The sequence below is a fragment of the Sorex araneus genome, chromosome 8, assembly GCF_027595985.1.
Source record: "Sorex araneus isolate mSorAra2 chromosome 8, mSorAra2.pri, whole genome shotgun sequence".
Lineage (NCBI taxonomy): Eukaryota > Metazoa > Chordata > Mammalia > Eulipotyphla > Soricidae > Sorex > Sorex araneus.
The window spans coordinates 8665160-8683254 of NC_073309.1; the positions used below are offsets into that span (position 1 = coordinate 8665160).

The window sequence follows — 18095 nt, forward strand, 5'->3', positions numbered from 1 at the left end:
GGCTCGAGTCCCAGAGCCAGTCTCATCCCACCATGCTCATGAAGAAATGCTCCCAGCGTTACTGCGATATGTGGGTTAATTGCAGAAGTTCTTAAAAAAAAAAAGAGAGAGAAACAATTTGTAGTAGTTTACTTTAGTATTCTTGTGGTAGAAGAGCAGGTTTTTCAAGATCTTTCTCTGTCATTCTGGCTAACACCATGAGTCCTTGGTTTTTCATTCAGTAACTTATCTTAGAAAATTCATTTTCTCTATATTCCCCTCACTCCTTCCAGTTCATCTCTTTTATTAAAAAATGATTATAAGATATTCTAGCCCATGCAATGTTCATGCATTTGCACCGAGACTTACCACCAGGCCCCTCCACCATGGACGAGGCCTTAATATTTTTTTTTTTGGTGGTTTTGGGGCCACACTCAGTGGTTCTTGGGGCTATTGCAGCTGAGCTAGGGAGGACAGAGTTGGGGTCGGCTGCATGCAAGGCAAACGACCTTAACCCCTACAACTGTCCCCCTGGCGCAACAGACGAGGCCTCCACACTAGCGGCTGCAGACCTCCCTCAGCGCCAGCATTCCCTCGGAGGGTCTGGCACGGAGAGAAGATGAGGCACAGACACCATGAGGTGTTCCCGGCGGGCACTTTCTGCAGTGACCTGTGCTACCTGCCAGACAAAGGTCTCACCTTGAGTTTGAGTTCCAGGTTCTTGAGGACACACTTCTTCAGCGGCTTGAAGGACAGGGTCGCAGTCATGCTCTGGCCGGCATCCACGCTGCCCTCTACCGGGGCAAACTCCAAGTACTGCAGCAGAGTTTTCGGGCCACTCAGCTCTGCCTGGTAGCTAAAGCTGAACTTCCCCATGTTGAGAAAGCTGAATTCGTACTGGACGAACTCATTCAGCTCCACCTGAGGCATCAAGACAGGGCGGTAAGGGGCACGAACGGATGGATGAACCAACCACGGCAAGCCAAGGCTTTATTCTCGGGGCTCGAGACCTGTAATATGTTGGGGCAAAAATAGTTTTGGGGAGATAAGGATGGCCAACGATGCTGGCCTGGTGGGTCGAAGTCGCCTTTAGCTTCATGTGGCCGGAGATTCCAACTAGAGCCACTAAGTATTGGGATCCCCCACCCGCACCTGCAGACCACAGTGGTATTTACCGCTCAGATCTCCACCAGCAGGTGAACATCCTTCCTGGACCCCTTTAAATGCAAACATTCCTCCCCTCCCCCACAGTCTCTCCACACCCTGAAAATGAAAACCCAAACCTCCCAGCTCTGTGCATTCAGGATGGAGCTGCTCGTGGCCTGCCTGTGCTTTGCCGCCCTCCCGCCCTCTCTGAGTCAGAAGCACAGGGACGTTCGTTTGTCTGTCCTGCCTGGGCCAGGCCAAGAGCTCGAGGCCGCCCCGGCAAGCTCTCACCTCGTACAGGTTGACTGTGTTGGTCTGGGCGGGAGTCAGGATGGTGCTGGTGCTGGATCTGTCCTTGAACTTGACCTCCGCATTCATGGCGTAGCCCTCGGCCTTCACATTCAAGGTCAGAGGGTTGGCTTTCTTCTTCACGTTGCAGGTCAGATTAAAGTTCACTTCTCCTTCCAGCTTCGGTGTGAAGAAAATATCAATGGGGACCCTGGTGGGAGGAGAAGAGAGGGGAGGGGCAGAAGACTCTGACCTGGTGGGAGGGGGGCAGGTACGCCTCGGGGGAAGGCCCCCGAAATGCCCAATGATGACGCCTTTTCTAGACCTCCCGGGCCGGGCCAGCCCAGCCCCTCCTCAAGGATGCAGCAGGCTTCAGGGAAGAAGTGTCAGCCTGGGAGGGAAGACTGAGGGCAGGGTTGAGATTCTCAGGTCTCCCCAGTTACCTGGGCAGACGGTGGGCATTGGAACTGTTATTATTTAAGCTGGAGAGTGGGAGGTAGCTTTGTGAATGGGGCACTGGGATTTTTGTTCCACTTTTTCTTTAAAAATTAAAGAAAAATAAAAAATAAAAAAATCCTTTTTCTTTAAAAAATTATTATGTTGACATTTTATTTTAGGCAACAGGGTTAACAAAACTGATCTTGGTATGGTTTCATATATAAAAATTCCAGCACCACGCCCACCACCAGGGTGCCCACCCACCTCCACCATGGTCTGGTGACCCCTCCCACCCCTGCCCCCCTTCCTTTTCCTGTACCTGGACTTTGGGGGAACCCAGCCCTCCATGGGGGACACAATCAGGCAGTTGCTGTGTCCCTCCGAAAACCGGGAGTTGTCCACGAAGGCAAAATAGAAGGCCTCGTCCTCCTGGTTGATGATCTTCACCGTCTCCCTGGCTTCCCTGCCTGTGGGGGATGCCGCCGGGGTCAGGGGCAGTCCCGAGAGCTTACTTATGGGTTCCTTCTGGCCAGCCCTGGGATTTTCCTGCTCTGCTCATGCTCAGCTATGCACAGGTCCTGCTAATACTGAACAGGACTTCTTTGTGGGGGAAGGTCTGTTTCTAGGAATTTATTGTTATGGAAACAATCGCTTCATGCCTACTTGATGATTCCAGCTGCTGGCTTGGCTTTGCTCTGAAGCCTCTTGAGGTTTCTTGGTGCTTAAAGTCACTAGCAACAGAGGAATGAGAGGGATCTCTCTCTCTCTCTCTCTTTCTCTCTCTCTCTCTCTCTCTCTCTCTCTCTCTCTCTCTCCCCTCCATCTCTCTACCAAAGTTTGTATCCATGATTTAATTTTGTGAAGTTCTATTTGCTGAATTCTCTAAGTAGTCAATAACGACGGTGATGGATAATGAGGTTCCCTGCCCAATCCCTGATTTGAACCTAGTTGGCTTTAATGGTTTGTTAAACAGGAGACCTATGGGAAAGGGCAGCAGAGAACCGAGTCAAGGCCTGGGCCCAGGAGTAAACCCACATGGCCCAGAGTCTGGGGGCCCTGGAAGGAGGGGTGGACTGGACACTCCGGAATGAACCCGGCCAGCCCAGCCTGGACAGAGACAGCCTCCTTTGAGAGGGACCCAGGCTCCCCTTTGTGTGTGTATGGGGCAAGAAGACAGCGGGCGAGTGAGACTGAGAGGCAAGTGTCCTGCGGCAGGTGGGCTGCAGAAGAGATGCAGGACACGGGCCCCCCTGGAAGTGTGTGGCTGGAGCGGGCCACGCCCTGCCCAGTGCTGCCACCCGCCGTCACCCACACTGCACAGCCAGCGCCTTCCTACCAATGAGGAGGCTGCTAAAGTTGAGGTGGGCCTTGTTCAGGCTGAGGAGCGGCTCGGAGGCTTTGCCGACCAGCAGGAACGGGACGGAGATGTTGTGTTCGGGGATTAAGAAGGTCCAGAAGGCTTCTGTGATGTCCAGATGGGTCGGCGTGAACTGGAAGATGATCTGCGGAGACAGATTGGCGCAGTGGGGTCAGAGCTGGTCGGCCTTTTCCCCAGGAGCCCAGCAGCCTCTTCCATTTGTTGGAGGATTTCTGGCACTTTTCATCATGCCCACCAGGTACCATCTGCTGGGCAAGGTGCTGGGCTGCTGCTAGTGACCAAGACGGCAGCAGCCTGTGCCCGAGGGGCTCAGTGCCGGGTGGTCTTTGACTATCTCCACCAATCAGGAGCAGCCGCTGATGGGCAGGTGAGTGGGACAATCAAACAGAGCCTTCCCCCATCAGCATTTCCAGCTGACTACCGTCGGTCTGTTTGCTCTGCCCAGGGCTGCCCTCCTGGGAAGGCATCTACCTCATCCCAGCCACTGCCCTCAGTCACGTTTACACCATCTTTAGAGGGCATGTCAAGATGGACAGACTCAGACGGAAATTGAAAATTCTAGAATTTTCTGAAAAGCCCCAGCAGACGGACAACTATGGGCTCGCCTGTCTGTGTGGGGTTGGATGTCCGAGACCCACTTCCTTACTCGGTCCCCTGGGTCCACCACCTTCACATGGGTGACCTTTCTACTTCCTAACCTCATTCCTGCCCCCGAGCTTCTCTATAGAACTTGGGGGGACATGGGGCCCATGCATATCTTCTGGTCAGCCTGCTCCTCTCCTCAGGCCGGGCCCCTGGCCTATGCACTGGACTAAGCAGTAGGACATGATTCTACTTTTTTGATTTGCTCTTCTGGGCTGACCAAGTGAAAATCCCTCTGCATCCTTCTGTTGGTCAGTCCCCTAAACAAGAACAGCTCTTGACTTCAGGTTACTGCCTGGGCAGCCCACTGTCCTTCCCTGCTCCAGTCATCTCAGTTTTCCTTAACTCCTTACAGTCCCCCGACATAGGTGGCGGCCAGTCGAGAAGGACTGTTTGTGGCCACAGCTTCCAACTCCATCCCTGACTCTCCTTCTGTGGAGAGGGTGGGAATAGCTGACCCCAGTCCCCGGCTCCTTGTCCACACGCACCTCAGCCTTTTTCTCTGGGTAGACGATGCCCTTCTCGGTGAGGCAGGTGAAGGTCGGAGGGTTCTGGAGACTCTCTGTCTCTTCCGAGACCCAGGAGAAGGAGTAGGTGCTACTGGTTGGGTTCAGGATCGTAAAGCTCCTGAACAAGGGGGACGGAGAGAGAGACAAGCATTGGGGGAGGGGAGAACCAGGAAAGACTCTTGTGGGACTCACCCCTCCTTGCAGGGTTCCCTCTCTGGGCCCCAAAACTGTGCCAGGCACTTCCTGACTGTAAAAACCAAAGCCGATCTCACATGGGGCCAACGGATGGCTGGAATAGCAGGAACAGCAAGGCTGTATGTGCCTGCCAGGGCTCTCAGAGGCTAAGGTGGAGGCCAGGGGCCTGTGTTTTGGTTTTGTTTGTTTTTGGACCACTCCCAGTGATGCTCAGGGCTTGCTCCAGGCTCTGCACCCTGGGGTTACTCCTGGCGGGGCTCAGGAAACCAAATGTGGTGCTGGGGACTGAGCCCAGGTTGGGTGCATGCAAACAAAGCACCTTAGCTGCTGTATGTCTCTCTGGCCCAGAAGTTGTGTCACCCCCACAGCCCACCCAGACACTGAATCAAAACTAAGGAGACGAAACCCCTTTCTTCGTGGAGCCACCCCAGGATGTCGAGGCTGCTTCTCAGGTCTCTGAGTTCCTCCTCTTTGAGAGGACCCAAGTGGAACAGTCAACCAGGGCTGCCCTGTGCCACTCACTGCAGATTCTTCCCTCCGATGCCCAAGCTGGTGAACTCAATCACCCGCGTGGCCGGGTCTAGGGGCCCACCACCTGGGCCACGGAGGTCTGCATCGCGCCGGTGCCCGCTGATGTAGTCAGAGTCCTTCAGGTCAAAATGGCAGTAGGGCATGCAGCTCCGCCCCCTCGTCGTCACCACGGGGCCTTGCTCCCCGGGAGGCAGGTTGGGAATCCTGAGGGAGAAGGTTCTGCTTGTTGACTGTCCCACGACATGCCTACCCATGGCTGCTCTCGAGCTGGCTAGAGACAGTGGGAGACCGCTCGGAGCTGAGCCCCGCAGGGCAGGGGCTGCCACTGTCTCGGTCGCCAGCAGCAGCCCAGCCTCGCCCAGCACATGGTACCCGGTGGGCGTGGTGAACCCAGTGCCGGGCATGAGTGCTTGCACGGGCACCTCGTGGGCAGGCTGCCCCCTGGTTCTTTCTCTGCTCATCAGAGGCTGGGAGCTGCCCCAGCTAGGAAAGGAGCAGAGAGGAACCCTCCGGGCTTCTGCCAGTGGGATAGAAGAGATGGCCCAGAAATCCCTGAACAAACGAAAGAGGGTGCTGAGCTCCTGGGAGAAAGTGGAGAGGATGTGAGTTTCCTTTCAGGGACTTTGGTCGCAGGAAGAGATTGGACAGGCTTTTCCCTCACTGGGTTGGGCCCTCCATGTTCCTGGCCTACTGGGGACCATCCTCCCTCCCCCCTCTGCTGCCACCTCTGGTCCACGTGGTTGCCGTGTGCCAGGCAGCATCCGAGGCCCCCACTGGAACATCCTCATCACTCTCTGAAGTGACTCTACCAGGGGGGCGTTGGTGGCATGTCACAGGAAAGGAAACCCAGTCTCGGACGGAAAAACAGCAGGACATGAGGCAGTGCTCCCTCCGTGAAGGGCGCCGTGGGCGGGGAAGGGTCGAGAGGGATGACGAAGAGCACAAGAGACGAGGCTCTCCCTGCAGCCACCCCCGAGGCCAGTCTCGTCCCGGGCGCACGGCTCCTTACTGGCAGCAGAGATTGTACTCAAAGTCCCCGACCTCCAGAGGAGAGAACTTCACGAAGAGCTTCTGCGTCTTGCCCACAGGCACCACGCCTGAGGAGGGCTCCACGGAGAAGGGGGGCACGGAAGTTTCCGTCCAGTGGTCCATGGTGCTGTCCACTGTGCTGCCCGTGCGCAGCGTGCCCTGGCTCAGCTGGAGCTTCTGAGTGGACTCTGCTGGTGGACAGAAGCAGAGAAGCGTCCTCCGTGTGCCAGAGAGGGGTGTCACGGTAGACGGGGCGCCCCCCTCTCTGGGCAACCAGGCTTGACTTTGGCCATGAAGGAGCCGGGCCTGTGTTCCGAGAGGGTGCCCGGACCACCTCTAAGGAGCCAGGTTGTGCTCAGAGGGGGCTCCTGGAACACCTCTACCAATGTGTGGAAACACGCTTCCCGGCGGTGGGCGAGGTGTCAGTGCTACTGACCAGGTGGGTCCTGGGCCACAGGTTAACGGCCTTGATCACCATTCTGGGGGGAATCGTCTTAAAGTCGGGTTTCATCATGGGGGGCTTTGGGGCGTGGGTGCAGCCTCGAGGGTGAACTTGCAAAGGGCTCTGGTTGCCTGGAATGTCGCTGCCCAGTCTTGGGGCTCGCCAGGGCAGGCAGCCTCTGCAGATCTGACTAATTTCTGCATTTCCCGGAGGGGGGTCAGAGGGGTGTGTCTGGGGCTTTCACCAGGTCCTGGGAAGTGTGACCTGTGGCCTGTGGCCGCAGACTCAGTGTCTGTGTCCCTCCTGGGCTCTGCTTCCCCTGAGTCACTTGAGTTGGCTCTCCAGGGCCTAGGGGGGGCTCCGTCCCTCCGTCCTGCTCTGAGGGAACCCCATTTACCTTGGCTTTCGGGCATCGCGAAGCTGACGACCCTCCCGGCCTCCTCGCAGGTCCAGCTGAACTCCAGCTGGATAGTCCCGGAGTTGGTCAGTTCTATCCTGTGGGAGAGGAGACGGCTCTGAGGCACGCTGCGGGGGACACGGTCGCCCTGGTGCCCCACATCCCATCAGTTTCTTCCTGAAACAGTCCTCTAGAAGGCAACCTTGCTTGCTTTATTATTTTGTTTAGGGGGGGGAGCACGCCCGCTGGTGCTGGGGAACCGTGCGGTGCTGGGGGCTGAAGCCAGGCTTCCGGCATGCAGAGCGTGAGCTCTCGGCTCCTCCCGCCATCTCTCTGACCCCAAAAGGCGAGTTGCAGGCGATCTTATCCGAAACCGCACACTTACGAATGCCTCCAAACACAGCACATGTGTGCAGAGTCCTGCAAAGCCCAAGCGTCTGAGTGTCTGACTGAGTCCCCGCTCCCACCACAGTGGCACAGCGAGCAGCCAGCGAGTCTCTCAGGGACCCCGAGAATTCCCCCCAGCAGGAAGCAGTCGCTTTCGAAGGGGTCCTTGCTGTGGGCAGGCGTATGTTCCCCAGACGCCCCCATCCAACCACTTTCCCAGGTATCCCCGGGGCTGGAGACCCTCTGACCAAGGCCATGATGCCTTCGTGGGGCCGAGACACAGACTAAGCCTTGACGACTCTGGTCTTGCCCCGCTGGACAACTCTCGGGAAGCCGAGACCTCTCAGAGGCACAGCGGATGTTTCTAGAAAGAGTTCTTGGCTCAGGCGAGAGTGGGCAGGACAAGGGCAGGGCTCCGTGCGCTCTGCGGTGCCCACAGCAGGGATTCCCCCACCTCAGCCCCCCGCTGCCAGGGGAGGCGTGGAGACAGCGCCGCACCCGGCCCGCACACTCCGACTATGCCTGGGAACGGCGTGTGCCCGCTGCCCGCTGCCCTGGCCGGGATGGCCGTCAGCAGCTCTCGTGCCCTGCCCGCTGGCTTTTGGGTTTTAATCAGCCCCTGCATTGCATGATCCCCTTGAGCACTGCCAGGAGCGAGTCCTGAGCATCAGCCAGGAGTAACCCCGGGCACACACAATGTGCAGAAGATGCAAGATGAACCGAACAAGTTACTGATGAATTTTTTACGAAGTAGAAACATCAATGGCTTGAATTTTCTTTTCTTTTCCTTTTCCTTTTTTTTTTTTTTAGGTCAAAGAGCTGTTCCAGATCTCGGCCCTCCATGTGTCTGTCTACACGTCGCTCTTTCTACTTCGAGGCCTTTACTTCCAACTTCCTCACCAGACCAACCCCGTGGTCCCCCCAGTTCAGCTGTGCCCGCTCATGCCAGAGGCCCTCCCCGCTGGGGTCGGCTTCCCCTCTCCCTGCAGATATGGGGTGAGCAGCAGCTCCCCGTGATCTGCTCCCGTACCGCCTGCTGCAGGACCCGGTGCAGGAGGTGGTGCCCTTTCTTTCCTCAAGGGTGACACTGATTTTGAATGAACTTCCTGGCTGCTCTCCGGGGAACAGGAGCTCTTGGTGGCATTTTAGGCGACGTTGTTTATGGTGAAAGTGATCCAATGGGATTGGTAACTGGTAGTGGTCAGGAAGGCGGATCCCCTGAGGGGAAGGTGTGGCTTTGGGGTTCCCTAAGGAGGGACACGTTACCTGCAGGGGTGTTGGCAGCTGGACTAGAAACACTGGTGTCTGCTGGTCCCGGGGACCCCTTCTCTACCAGAGTGCTGTTGTCTGAGCTGTCTTTCGGGGCTGAGTGTGGGGGTGAGGGTGCGGGTGGCCATAAGTGTGGGTGGCTGCAAGGACTGTCTCAATAGAAGCAGCTGAGCTGTTGGCTAGTTCTCTGGCTTCTCCCTAGGAGCTTCACTAACTTTGCAAAGTCTGAGTGACGCTATGGCCCCGGATGAGGTGGGCTGATGTGGACAGAGATCCCGAGGAAATGTTTGGCGAAGGAGCAGAGGTGAGAGCCTTCTGAGTGGGGCCCCTGGGGACTCACTCAAAGATGCGAGTCTGGTAAACCAGAGTTTCTTTAAAGTGCACGTCATGCTTTGGGCAGGTGTACTGAGCGTAGCTCGCGTTGGCGCTGATCTGGACGTGCAGGTCTTGGTAGTTTTCCTCAATGATGCTGTAGGCAGGCTCAGGGTCCGTCTCCACCACCTGTAAGCAGGGCAGTGCATCCTCAGCTGCGCAGTCTCCTTTTAGGGGGTCTGGGCACAGGCTGAGGGGGGACACGGTGCTTTCCTCCACCGGTGCAAATCAAACACCAACTTACAAGTCCCAGAACAAAAGGCCCAGGAAAACCAAAAATAGCTCTTCAGTGGGAAGAAAAGGAACCCAACAAGAAAGTGCTGAGTTTTAGGACTGCGAAGGCAAAGATTTGGGGGTCGGGGACAGAGGTAAAAAAAGAAAATGACTCAAGATACGAACAGACATGAGTGAAGCAGAAAAACAAATCACAGAGAGGACCAAGAGCGCTAAAACTGTTTACTTGAGATTTTTTTGTTTTGTTTTGTTTTTAACAAGTCTCATAATGGAGACATTACCGGTGCCTGTTCGAGCAAATCGATGAACAATGGGATGACAGTGCTACAGTGCAGTGCTTTGTTTTTAAAGTTGTGAAGAGGCTGGAGTGATACCACAGCAGGGAGGGTGCTTGCCTTGCAGGTTTCCTGGCACCCCATACGGTCCCCCTGGGCCTACCAGGTTCCCTGAACGTAGAGCCAGGGGTAAGCCCTGAGCACCAGTAAGTGGGGCCCCAGACCAAACCAAACTAATAAGGTTGTGAAGAGACTGATCAAGAAAAAGGGAAAAAGAAGGAAAAACATAGTATAAATAACCAATATTTGACACAAGAAGGGAGCCATCCTTCAGATTTAAACAGGTGACAAAGAGGATGGGGTTGGAGTGATAGTACAGTGGGTAGGGCGTTTGCTTTGCATGCGACTGACCTGGGTTCGATTCTCAGCATCCCATATGGTCCCCCGAGCACCGCCAGGAGTAGTTCCTGAGTGCATGAGCCAGGAGTAACCCCTGAGCATCGCCAGGTATGACCCCAAAAGCCAAAAAAAACCCCAAAAACAAACAGGTGACAAAGAGGATGAGGATGTGGGCCAAGGGGTGACTCAAAGAACGGCAAGCAGGCTCTGCATCTGGGAAACTCCAAGTTCCATCTCTGGGCCCACAACTGCTGGGAGGACCTCCTGAGCACTGATTTGGAAGTGAGCCCCCACATAGCGGCAATTCTATGAAAATATATAGGAAAATATTGAAGAGCCAATTCACAGAAAAAATAATTTAATAAAATTGATTCAAGTATGAGACTGGAGTGATAGCACAGCAGGTAGGGCGTTTACCTTGCACGCTGGTTGACCTGGGTTCGATTCCTCCATCCCTCTTGGAGAGCCTGGCAAGCTACCGAGAGTAGCCTGCCTGCATGGCAGAGCCTGGCAAGCTACCCGTGGCATAATTGATATGCCAAAAACAGTAACAACAAACCTCACAATGAGACATTATTGGTGCCTGCTCGAGCAAATTGATGAGCTGATTTGCTGAAGGAGACAGAAGGATTCAAGTACAAAAAATCCAGAGTCTTAACCCTATTAAAGACAATGAATAGTAATAAAAAACCCCCAAAACCTAAAGAAGATTTAAAAATAATAGAACAAATTAATATGACAGCCTTGTTGGTTCTTCCTGAAATGGCAGTGTTGCATCCAATTCCAGTCCAATTTCCATCAGGGATTTCATGGTACTTGGTAAGTGGATTCCCAAATAATATCCCCCTGCACCGGCCCCCCTTTCCCCACTGCAAAAGTGGGTCAAGACACTTCAAATCCAAGCAGTATGGAAGAGAGACTTCCCTTGGAGCTCTCAAGACTAGTTATTGCTTTTGTTTTTCTTTTTGGGTCCACCCAGCAATGCTCAGGAGTTGCTCCTGGCTCTGTACTCAGAGATAATCTCTGGTGGTGCTCAGGGGACCATATGGGATGCTGGGGATCGAACCCGGGTCGGCAGCGTGCAAGGCAAATGCCCTACCTATTGTACTATCGCTCCAGCCCCGAGGCTAGTTATAAAGTTACAGAAATTGAGGCAGTGTGGCGTTTACTTTTGAGATCTACCTGAAGAATACTAAAACATTAAACATATACACAGACACACAGCACCACAAAACACTAAAAATTTCATCCACCACAATGGTCTTTATTTTTTGCTTGGCTTCGAGACCATATCCCAAAGACTGAGAGTAAAGCTCAAGGCTTTACTCTTGTTCTCAGGGCTTGGTTCTGGGGACTGAACCTGGGTCAGCTGAGTTCAAGGCACGTGTTTCACCTGTTGTGTTCTCTGTCCAGCCCCTCATCCCAATGTTCACTGCAGCAGTATTTATAAAAGCAAATTATTAAATCAACTGAAGTTTATCCCACTGATGATTGGATAAAGACAATGTGTTACATTTCTATAATGCAAAATTATTTAGCTACATAATAGATGCAACCTTGCTATGGCAAAATTCTCTGGAGGGAATTGGGTAAAGTGAGCCAAGTTCAGAAGGAAAAGACAAGTCTTAGATAACTCCACCTATGTACGCAACATAAGGACATAAAATCAGCAAACAGACAAAACAAAATCAGAAGACAGATGGGCACTGGTGACAATGCTGAGGTTTATAAGGGAGGTGAGGAGGGGGACACAGTATTGAAACAAACAAATTTAAGTATTGAAAAGGACATTAAGGCAGTAGGAAACTGTCACAGTGACAGACAAATTGGCAATGGCACCAAGTAAAAACATGAACTACTTTAAGTGTGTAAAAAACTTAGATGACAGGAGAACTATGGCAGATGTCTAGAAAACAGAAGCTCAGATCGAAAGGAATTTGGCAAGACTTGCTATTGTAGTGGGAAGAGGAATTGAATCCTTGTCTTGCACCATATATAAAGTCCAGTGAACCAGGGGTTTAGAGATGAAAAGCAAAACTCTTAAACAAGAAAGAAAAAATAGTTAGCTTTCTTCCGTAGTAGGGAAGGGCTTTAAAATAAAATATAAAAGTAATCAACATAAAAAGGTGAATGAATATAACAAAAATTAAGGACTTTCTTTGGGGCTCACATTTAAAGGTATATGGAAAAGTAAGTAAATTTGATAAAGATATCTTCAGAAAAAGAATAGAAATATAAAAGCTTATCAAAAATAAAACAATTCATACGAAGGACAAGAGAACAACTGAAAAATGAGCAGAAGACATTCATGTCAGGGAGAACTTGAAGGACTGAGAATTATTTAGAGACATATTCAGCTTGATCAGAGTACTGGAAGTCAGGTCACACGCTTAAGTGATCTGACTCAGGAAGTGTGACAATTCCAGAGTGAGTGGGTAAGATATCTTTGCTAGCAGGAGTATGTGGTGGTATAGCCACTTTCTAAAACCTGTGGGCAATATCTTGGCGAGTTCAACATAAACATATTCTATGACTCAGCATGTGACAGGAATAATGATGCTCACCAGAGCCTTGTTCATAGCAGCATCACTATCACTGTCACTGTCATCCCATTGCTCATCGATTTGCTCAAGTGGGCACCGATAACATCTCCATTGTGAGACTTGTTGTTACTGTGTTTGGCATATTGAACATGCCAAACACACACATCACCCACCGGGTCTGCTGGGTGTGGGCTCATAACTGCTTATTACATTCCTAAAAAGACATGAGTAAGGAAGGTAGGGGATGGCATGTGTGGAACACATAGGCCTGGACAATTGGAACTGACCGACTCTTGGAAAAGGAAACAGGCAGTTGCCAGCAGCCAGTGAGGACATTCTGGACATTCTGGAAAGGGGCGAGCCTGGGAGACTGAAGCTAAAGATCCACCAAAGAAGGTGTGTGGTGGCTGTCTCAGGGCACAAGGTGGGCAGCAGGCCTGGACATCAGGATGTGCCACGGGGGACCAAGGTCAAGTGGAATGGGGACTTTCTCATTTTCCTGTGGCAGAGGGGAATGGTGACCCTGAACTCACTTTGCGTTTGGTGGTGAGGACTCCGGGTGTGGTGCGGGGCGTGTCCACCCACTTGACCGTGTGCATCCGGTCATCCCAGTCGGGGACCTGGTCTGTGGGGAGCTGGAACACAATCTTAGAGATCTTGCACTTGATCCCCATCTTCTTCAGGGAGATGGGTATGTCTGCCTTCAGGGTCACCATGATGTCCTTGGCACACCCTGGATGGAGGTGGCCGATCTGGGGGGAAGAGTCTGGTGTTAGCATTCTGGGGAGCTCAGTCTTGGGGTTTCCTGGCACTGAAAGCAGACATTCTAGAGAGGGGCTATCACCTACGCTCCTCAGCTGCAAACATGGAATGTCTTAAATAAGGTTCTTAGAAGTCCAATCATTCATGGTTAACAAAAGTGACTTGCTTCTAGCGTGTCTTTGTCCACACAGAGCTCCGTGGGCCCCCAATCCTTCATTAGCAGTCTGCTAGCCATCTTTTAGTGACCTAGTTCTCTGTGCCCTGACTAGAGGGATGTGACACACGGTCTGTGGGACCAGGAATGAGTGAGAGCCGGCTCCTCGCTCTCTCCTAGCCTGACATCCATTCGTCTACCCCACACATTCATGGGATCAAGGGGACAACAAATTGGGGTTGCTTTAGGGTGAAGGGAGTCCAAGAAAGAGGGAGTGGCTTTCACTTGCCTGTGGGGAGAAAGAAACTGTAATTAAAACAGGCCATTCGAACCGTATCACGTTCACTTTGCTGTGGTTGGTGAGAGTGAAGCTCAGAGTATAGTTGTGTCCAACATGACAGTCTCCGAATTGGATGTGCTGTATCATGGCAGCTGGGGTGGAAAGAGAAGGCCAGGGAGTCCTTACAGCCCCTCCCAGGGAGGCTTTCCTGAGGAGGAAGTGTCACCCTTGGGTAATTCCTTCCGCCTTAGGTGGTATCCCTGAGCAGTAAGCTTTTATTCCTAGGGGAATCTACTTATCCATCTGTCCATTCATTTATTCATCCACCATCTGTCCATCTTCCCATGTTCCATGCATGATCCATCCATGGCCCATCCATCTATCCATCATCCATCATCCATTCATGATCCATCCATCCACCCATCCATCGATCCATCCATCCATCCATCCATCCATCCATCCATCCATCCATCCATCCATCCATCATCTATCCATGATCCATCCATCCATTCATCACCCATTCATGATCTGTCCATCATCCATTCATGATCCTTCCATCCATCAGCCATCCATTCATCCACCCACCCACCCATCATCCATTCATGATCCTTCCATCCACCATCCATCCATTCATCCACCCATCCACCCACCCATCATCAATTCATGATCCTTCCATCCACCCATCATCCATTTATAATCTATCCACCCACCTACCCTCCACTCATCCCTGATGCTTCTCCCACCTGCCACCAGTTCTTCCTTGGTAATTTCCTCTATGGTCAGAGAGATATCACTCTCCTGGCTGGTAGAAGTCGCCAGCCCATGAACATTGTCCATGGTGATGTCATCCTCATAGCCCTCTCCCACCAGGTGGATGATGGTCTCCTCATACTGGTTGTGGACCACAGACAAACGCACTTCACCAGTCATTCTCCCAACTTTCTGGGACTGTAAAAGGACGTCAAACTCAGCTGTCTGTCCAGGTTGAATTACCAGCGACGCCGTGTGAGCTTTCTTAGCTGCCAAAGAAAACAGAAGATGTGCTAGAGAGTGAGTTGTGTCACTCACAAAGACTGAGACTCCAGGGGAAGTCACTGAAGCAGGGGGAGGGGCCGTGGTGGCAAACCCACGCGTGGGTCCGGCTAAGGGAGCAGAGGCTGGGTCTGGGGCCTGGAGTGCACCCACTCACCTACGGCCTGGGGCTTGTTATCCTCTGTGAGGTAGATGTAGGAGGTCGTGGGCTTCCCCTTCAGGGAGTAGGTGCCCAGTGGGTCCCTCAGGTCAATGTGCAGCTGGCAGAAGGGGAGCTGGACTGAGTGTTCTGCCCTCAAGGGCGGCTCTTGGGCTTCCTTTATTATTATTATTCTTTTTTTCATTTCTCATTAAGAGGGAGACCTAAGAGGGGTCAGGGAGAGGGTGGCCCCAGCACTGTCACACTGGATGGGGGCTCCCTGGAACCAAAGGACCCACACATGGTACCCACTATATTGGCCAATGATCACCAGGAGGGGCCCCTGGGTACCACTAGGGTGTTCCTACCTCTCTCTCCAAAAGGAAGAGATTCCTTTCCTCATTGCTCTAAAAGATTAGAGCAATGAGGAAAGGAAAATTGAGCTCAACTCTTGTTATCCAGGTGAGGGTCCGAGGCTCAGAGAGCATCCGTGACTGGACCTCTCATGTGACTTGTGTCAAAGTTGGATGCACCCCACCCCCCACCCGACAGAGCTGGCAGGACAGGGAGCTCCTGACCCATCTGGGGCCTACCTGGGCCTCGATGGTGCCTGTGTTCCTGAGCTGGACAGGCAGTGTCTGGGACCGGCCCAGCAGAAGCCTCTTAAAGAGCAGCAGGGGGTTCCCGAACTGGTCGTGGAGGATTGGCCGCACCACGGCCACACGCGGGAGGGTCCCCTCACCCACGATGTCGAAGGAGAGGTTGCGGTTCTTGATGAGGCTGCTGAGGGGACAGGCACATGGGGGCCCGTCAGCCCACGGCGGGGCTGGCGGCGGGGGAGGCCCCGAGAAGGGGGCATGTGGGGGCCAGTACCTGGACAGGCCTTCCACGATCACTTCGAAGATGCACTGGTAGGTCTGCAGGGCCTGCGGGGTGAAGGTCACGGTGGCGAAGGCGGACGAGCGGCTGGGCACGCAGATCTTGCTGGGCTCCACGTCGAAGATGTCAGTGATGCGGGCGAAGATCTGGAGCAGGGGAACAGGGACTGGGTGGCGACGGCTCGTGCCAGGGCCCCTGGTGGGGATGCCCCTTCCCTGAGCTCTGCCCTGGGCACATTCTCTGGCCTGCATGGCCTCGTCCCTGGAAGGAGCAGCCTGACAGCCAGGCCTTGCTCGGAGCAGGGACTGGTCAGCCCTGGGCTCGGTGGCCCTGGACATCTTTGACTAAGCTAGATTTCGGCCATACTATCTCTCCCACCACATGCAACTGTGGAGCTGAGCTGGGAGCCAGACTGGCGATGAACAGGGCATGAGGCGCCCCGTGAGGCGCTCCGGCTTTCTGGGCTGCTGGATGCTGTGGCAAGGACAGCCCTGTCCCCTGCCCCTCTAGCCTGGGTGTCCACCCCTGTAACAGCCAGAGCACCGCTGCCTACCCTCTCGCCCACTTGGCTGCCCCACCGAGTGACTATGTTTGGGGGCAGCAGGGCTGTAGGGACCGTGGGCCTGGCCTTGAAGGGATGCTCCCTCTCACGGCATTCACTGCGGCTGCTTCCCTGTGCGCTACAGCTGACCTGCAAACCTCACGGTGCCCCGCTCAGGCTGGGGTCACACCGGGCCACAGCCCGTTCCCCCTACGCCCAGCCACACACAGTGCCTGCTTGGGACAGACACCGGGGCAGAGGTGCCACCTGCAAACAGGGCAGTGAGGCTAGGCTGAGCCTGACTCCGCAGCGCGTGTGACTGCTCTGAACCCCCCCACTACGTGAGGGGGGCTCTGTGCCAGGAGCTGAGGCAGCTGTGTGCCCGGGGGCCTGAGGGGGTACGAAGCTGGCACCCACCCTCGCTCCACAGCTTGGGCTCTGGCACTACGGGGCAAAGCGTGCAACCTCTCGAAGCCTCAGTTTCCCTCAGTGCAAACTAGGGAGCAGAATAGTGAGTCTGAGGGCACAGCCCTGGGAGGGGGAAATGAGGTGATAATAGGCACCGCCGGATCGAAATAAAGGTGCATGTTTCACCTTCCATCTAACCTGACCGTCCTCCCACGCCCCGACAGGATGGGTGCGCACCCTGAGGCAGCCGGCTTCTGCCCACAGCCCTGTCGCCTGCGAGGTGTCTGATGGGGCTCGTTGGCATGTGCCAGGAGGGAAACCACCCCGAGACCCTCCGTGCCCCAACTTCCAGAAGACCATGAGGCATGGCCACCCTAGACCCCTCACCTTGGTGGACACGGGCTTGACGCTGACGCTGACGTCGCAGGCAATCTTGCCGGGGTTAATGATCTTGAAGCGCGCCTTGGCCTGGTGGCCCACGAGCACGCTGCTGAAGAGGAAGCGGTTCTCGTCCTCCACGAACACGCCGCCGCTCTCCATGGTCTGCAGGGTGTTGCTCAGGCTGGCGCTCTGGCAGACCTGGTGCTCCTCGAATATCAGCCTGTAGTCGTCGGTCACGAAGGCTGGAGGGTGGGCAGCAGAGAGGGGTGTGTGTGGGGGGGGGCAGGGTGTCATGGGACGCCTTTGACTCCGTCTCCAGGCATTGCTGCTGGGGCCCCACCAACTGGAAGGAGTATCAGCTCCAGGCTCTGGGGTGGGCTCAGCAGGGCTGGCCGGGGTCCCTCTCCCTGGGCTGTTGGTGTTCTCCGGGCACTCGTGGGTGGTGCTGTTCATCTGAGGCTCCCGAGCCAGCAATGCGCTTTCTCCCCAGGAGCCTGACTGGGGAGTCGTTAAATGAGGGGCGCGGCTGAGTATTCTAGGAAAGAGCTCAGGTTCCCTGGGATAGCCCAGCCACACCTGCTGGACAGGAGCCCAGTAGGGAGAAGGCCCCAGTCAGAGGGAAGAAGTGCCCAGTCGGAGGAAAGAGGACACATCGGGAGGCCCCAGTCAGAGGGAAGAGGCACCCAGTCAGAGAGAAGAGGTGCCTAGTCAGAGGGAAGAGGTGCCTAGTCAGAGGGAAGAGGTGCCTAGTCAGAGGGAAGAGGGCATAGTCAGAGGAAGGCCTGGGTCATACCTGGTCATACCATACCTGGCAGACAGGCTTCAGCCAGCAGCGTGTAGGGAATGCCACCAGGCTGGTCCCTTGGGTCGCGGTCAGAGATATCGATCCCGACGTACTCCTCACTCTTCCCTATGGGGTCGGCCAGGCAGTCCACAGTGATGACCTGTGATCCTCCCGCTGCGATGACACCAAACCCAGGGTACACGGTGAACATGCCGTGGGTGAAGCGAGCCTGTAGGGTGGTTGCAGGTGGGTGAGAGTCCATGCCTCATGCCCCCTGCTCTG

At 54.4% G+C, this 18095-nt stretch overlaps 1 protein-coding gene across 1 annotated transcript in view; it reads right to left on the minus strand.

Moving 5' to 3' along the window:
* HYDIN (HYDIN axonemal central pair apparatus protein) overlaps window positions 1-18095 on the minus strand; it is a 273502-nt gene that overhangs the window by 18558 nt on the left and 236849 nt on the right. The window contains exons 59-75 of the mRNA XM_055145713.1: window positions 17838-18042; window positions 17036-17271; window positions 15694-15845; window positions 15414-15603; window positions 14839-14941; window positions 14393-14668; window positions 13659-13801; window positions 12987-13205; window positions 8971-9131; window positions 6975-7072; window positions 6116-6323; window positions 5098-5310; window positions 4360-4498; window positions 3188-3353; window positions 2171-2318; window positions 1417-1624; window positions 679-900 (exon numbers count right to left, since the gene is read on the minus strand). Coding sequence (XP_055001688.1) covers window positions 679-900; window positions 1417-1624; window positions 2171-2318; window positions 3188-3353; window positions 4360-4498; window positions 5098-5310; window positions 6116-6323; window positions 6975-7072; window positions 8971-9131; window positions 12987-13205; window positions 13659-13801; window positions 14393-14668; window positions 14839-14941; window positions 15414-15603; window positions 15694-15845; window positions 17036-17271; window positions 17838-18042 — 3087 coding nt within the window. The remainder of the gene's footprint in view (window positions 1-678; window positions 901-1416; window positions 1625-2170; window positions 2319-3187; window positions 3354-4359; window positions 4499-5097; window positions 5311-6115; window positions 6324-6974; window positions 7073-8970; window positions 9132-12986; window positions 13206-13658; window positions 13802-14392; window positions 14669-14838; window positions 14942-15413; window positions 15604-15693; window positions 15846-17035; window positions 17272-17837; window positions 18043-18095) is intronic.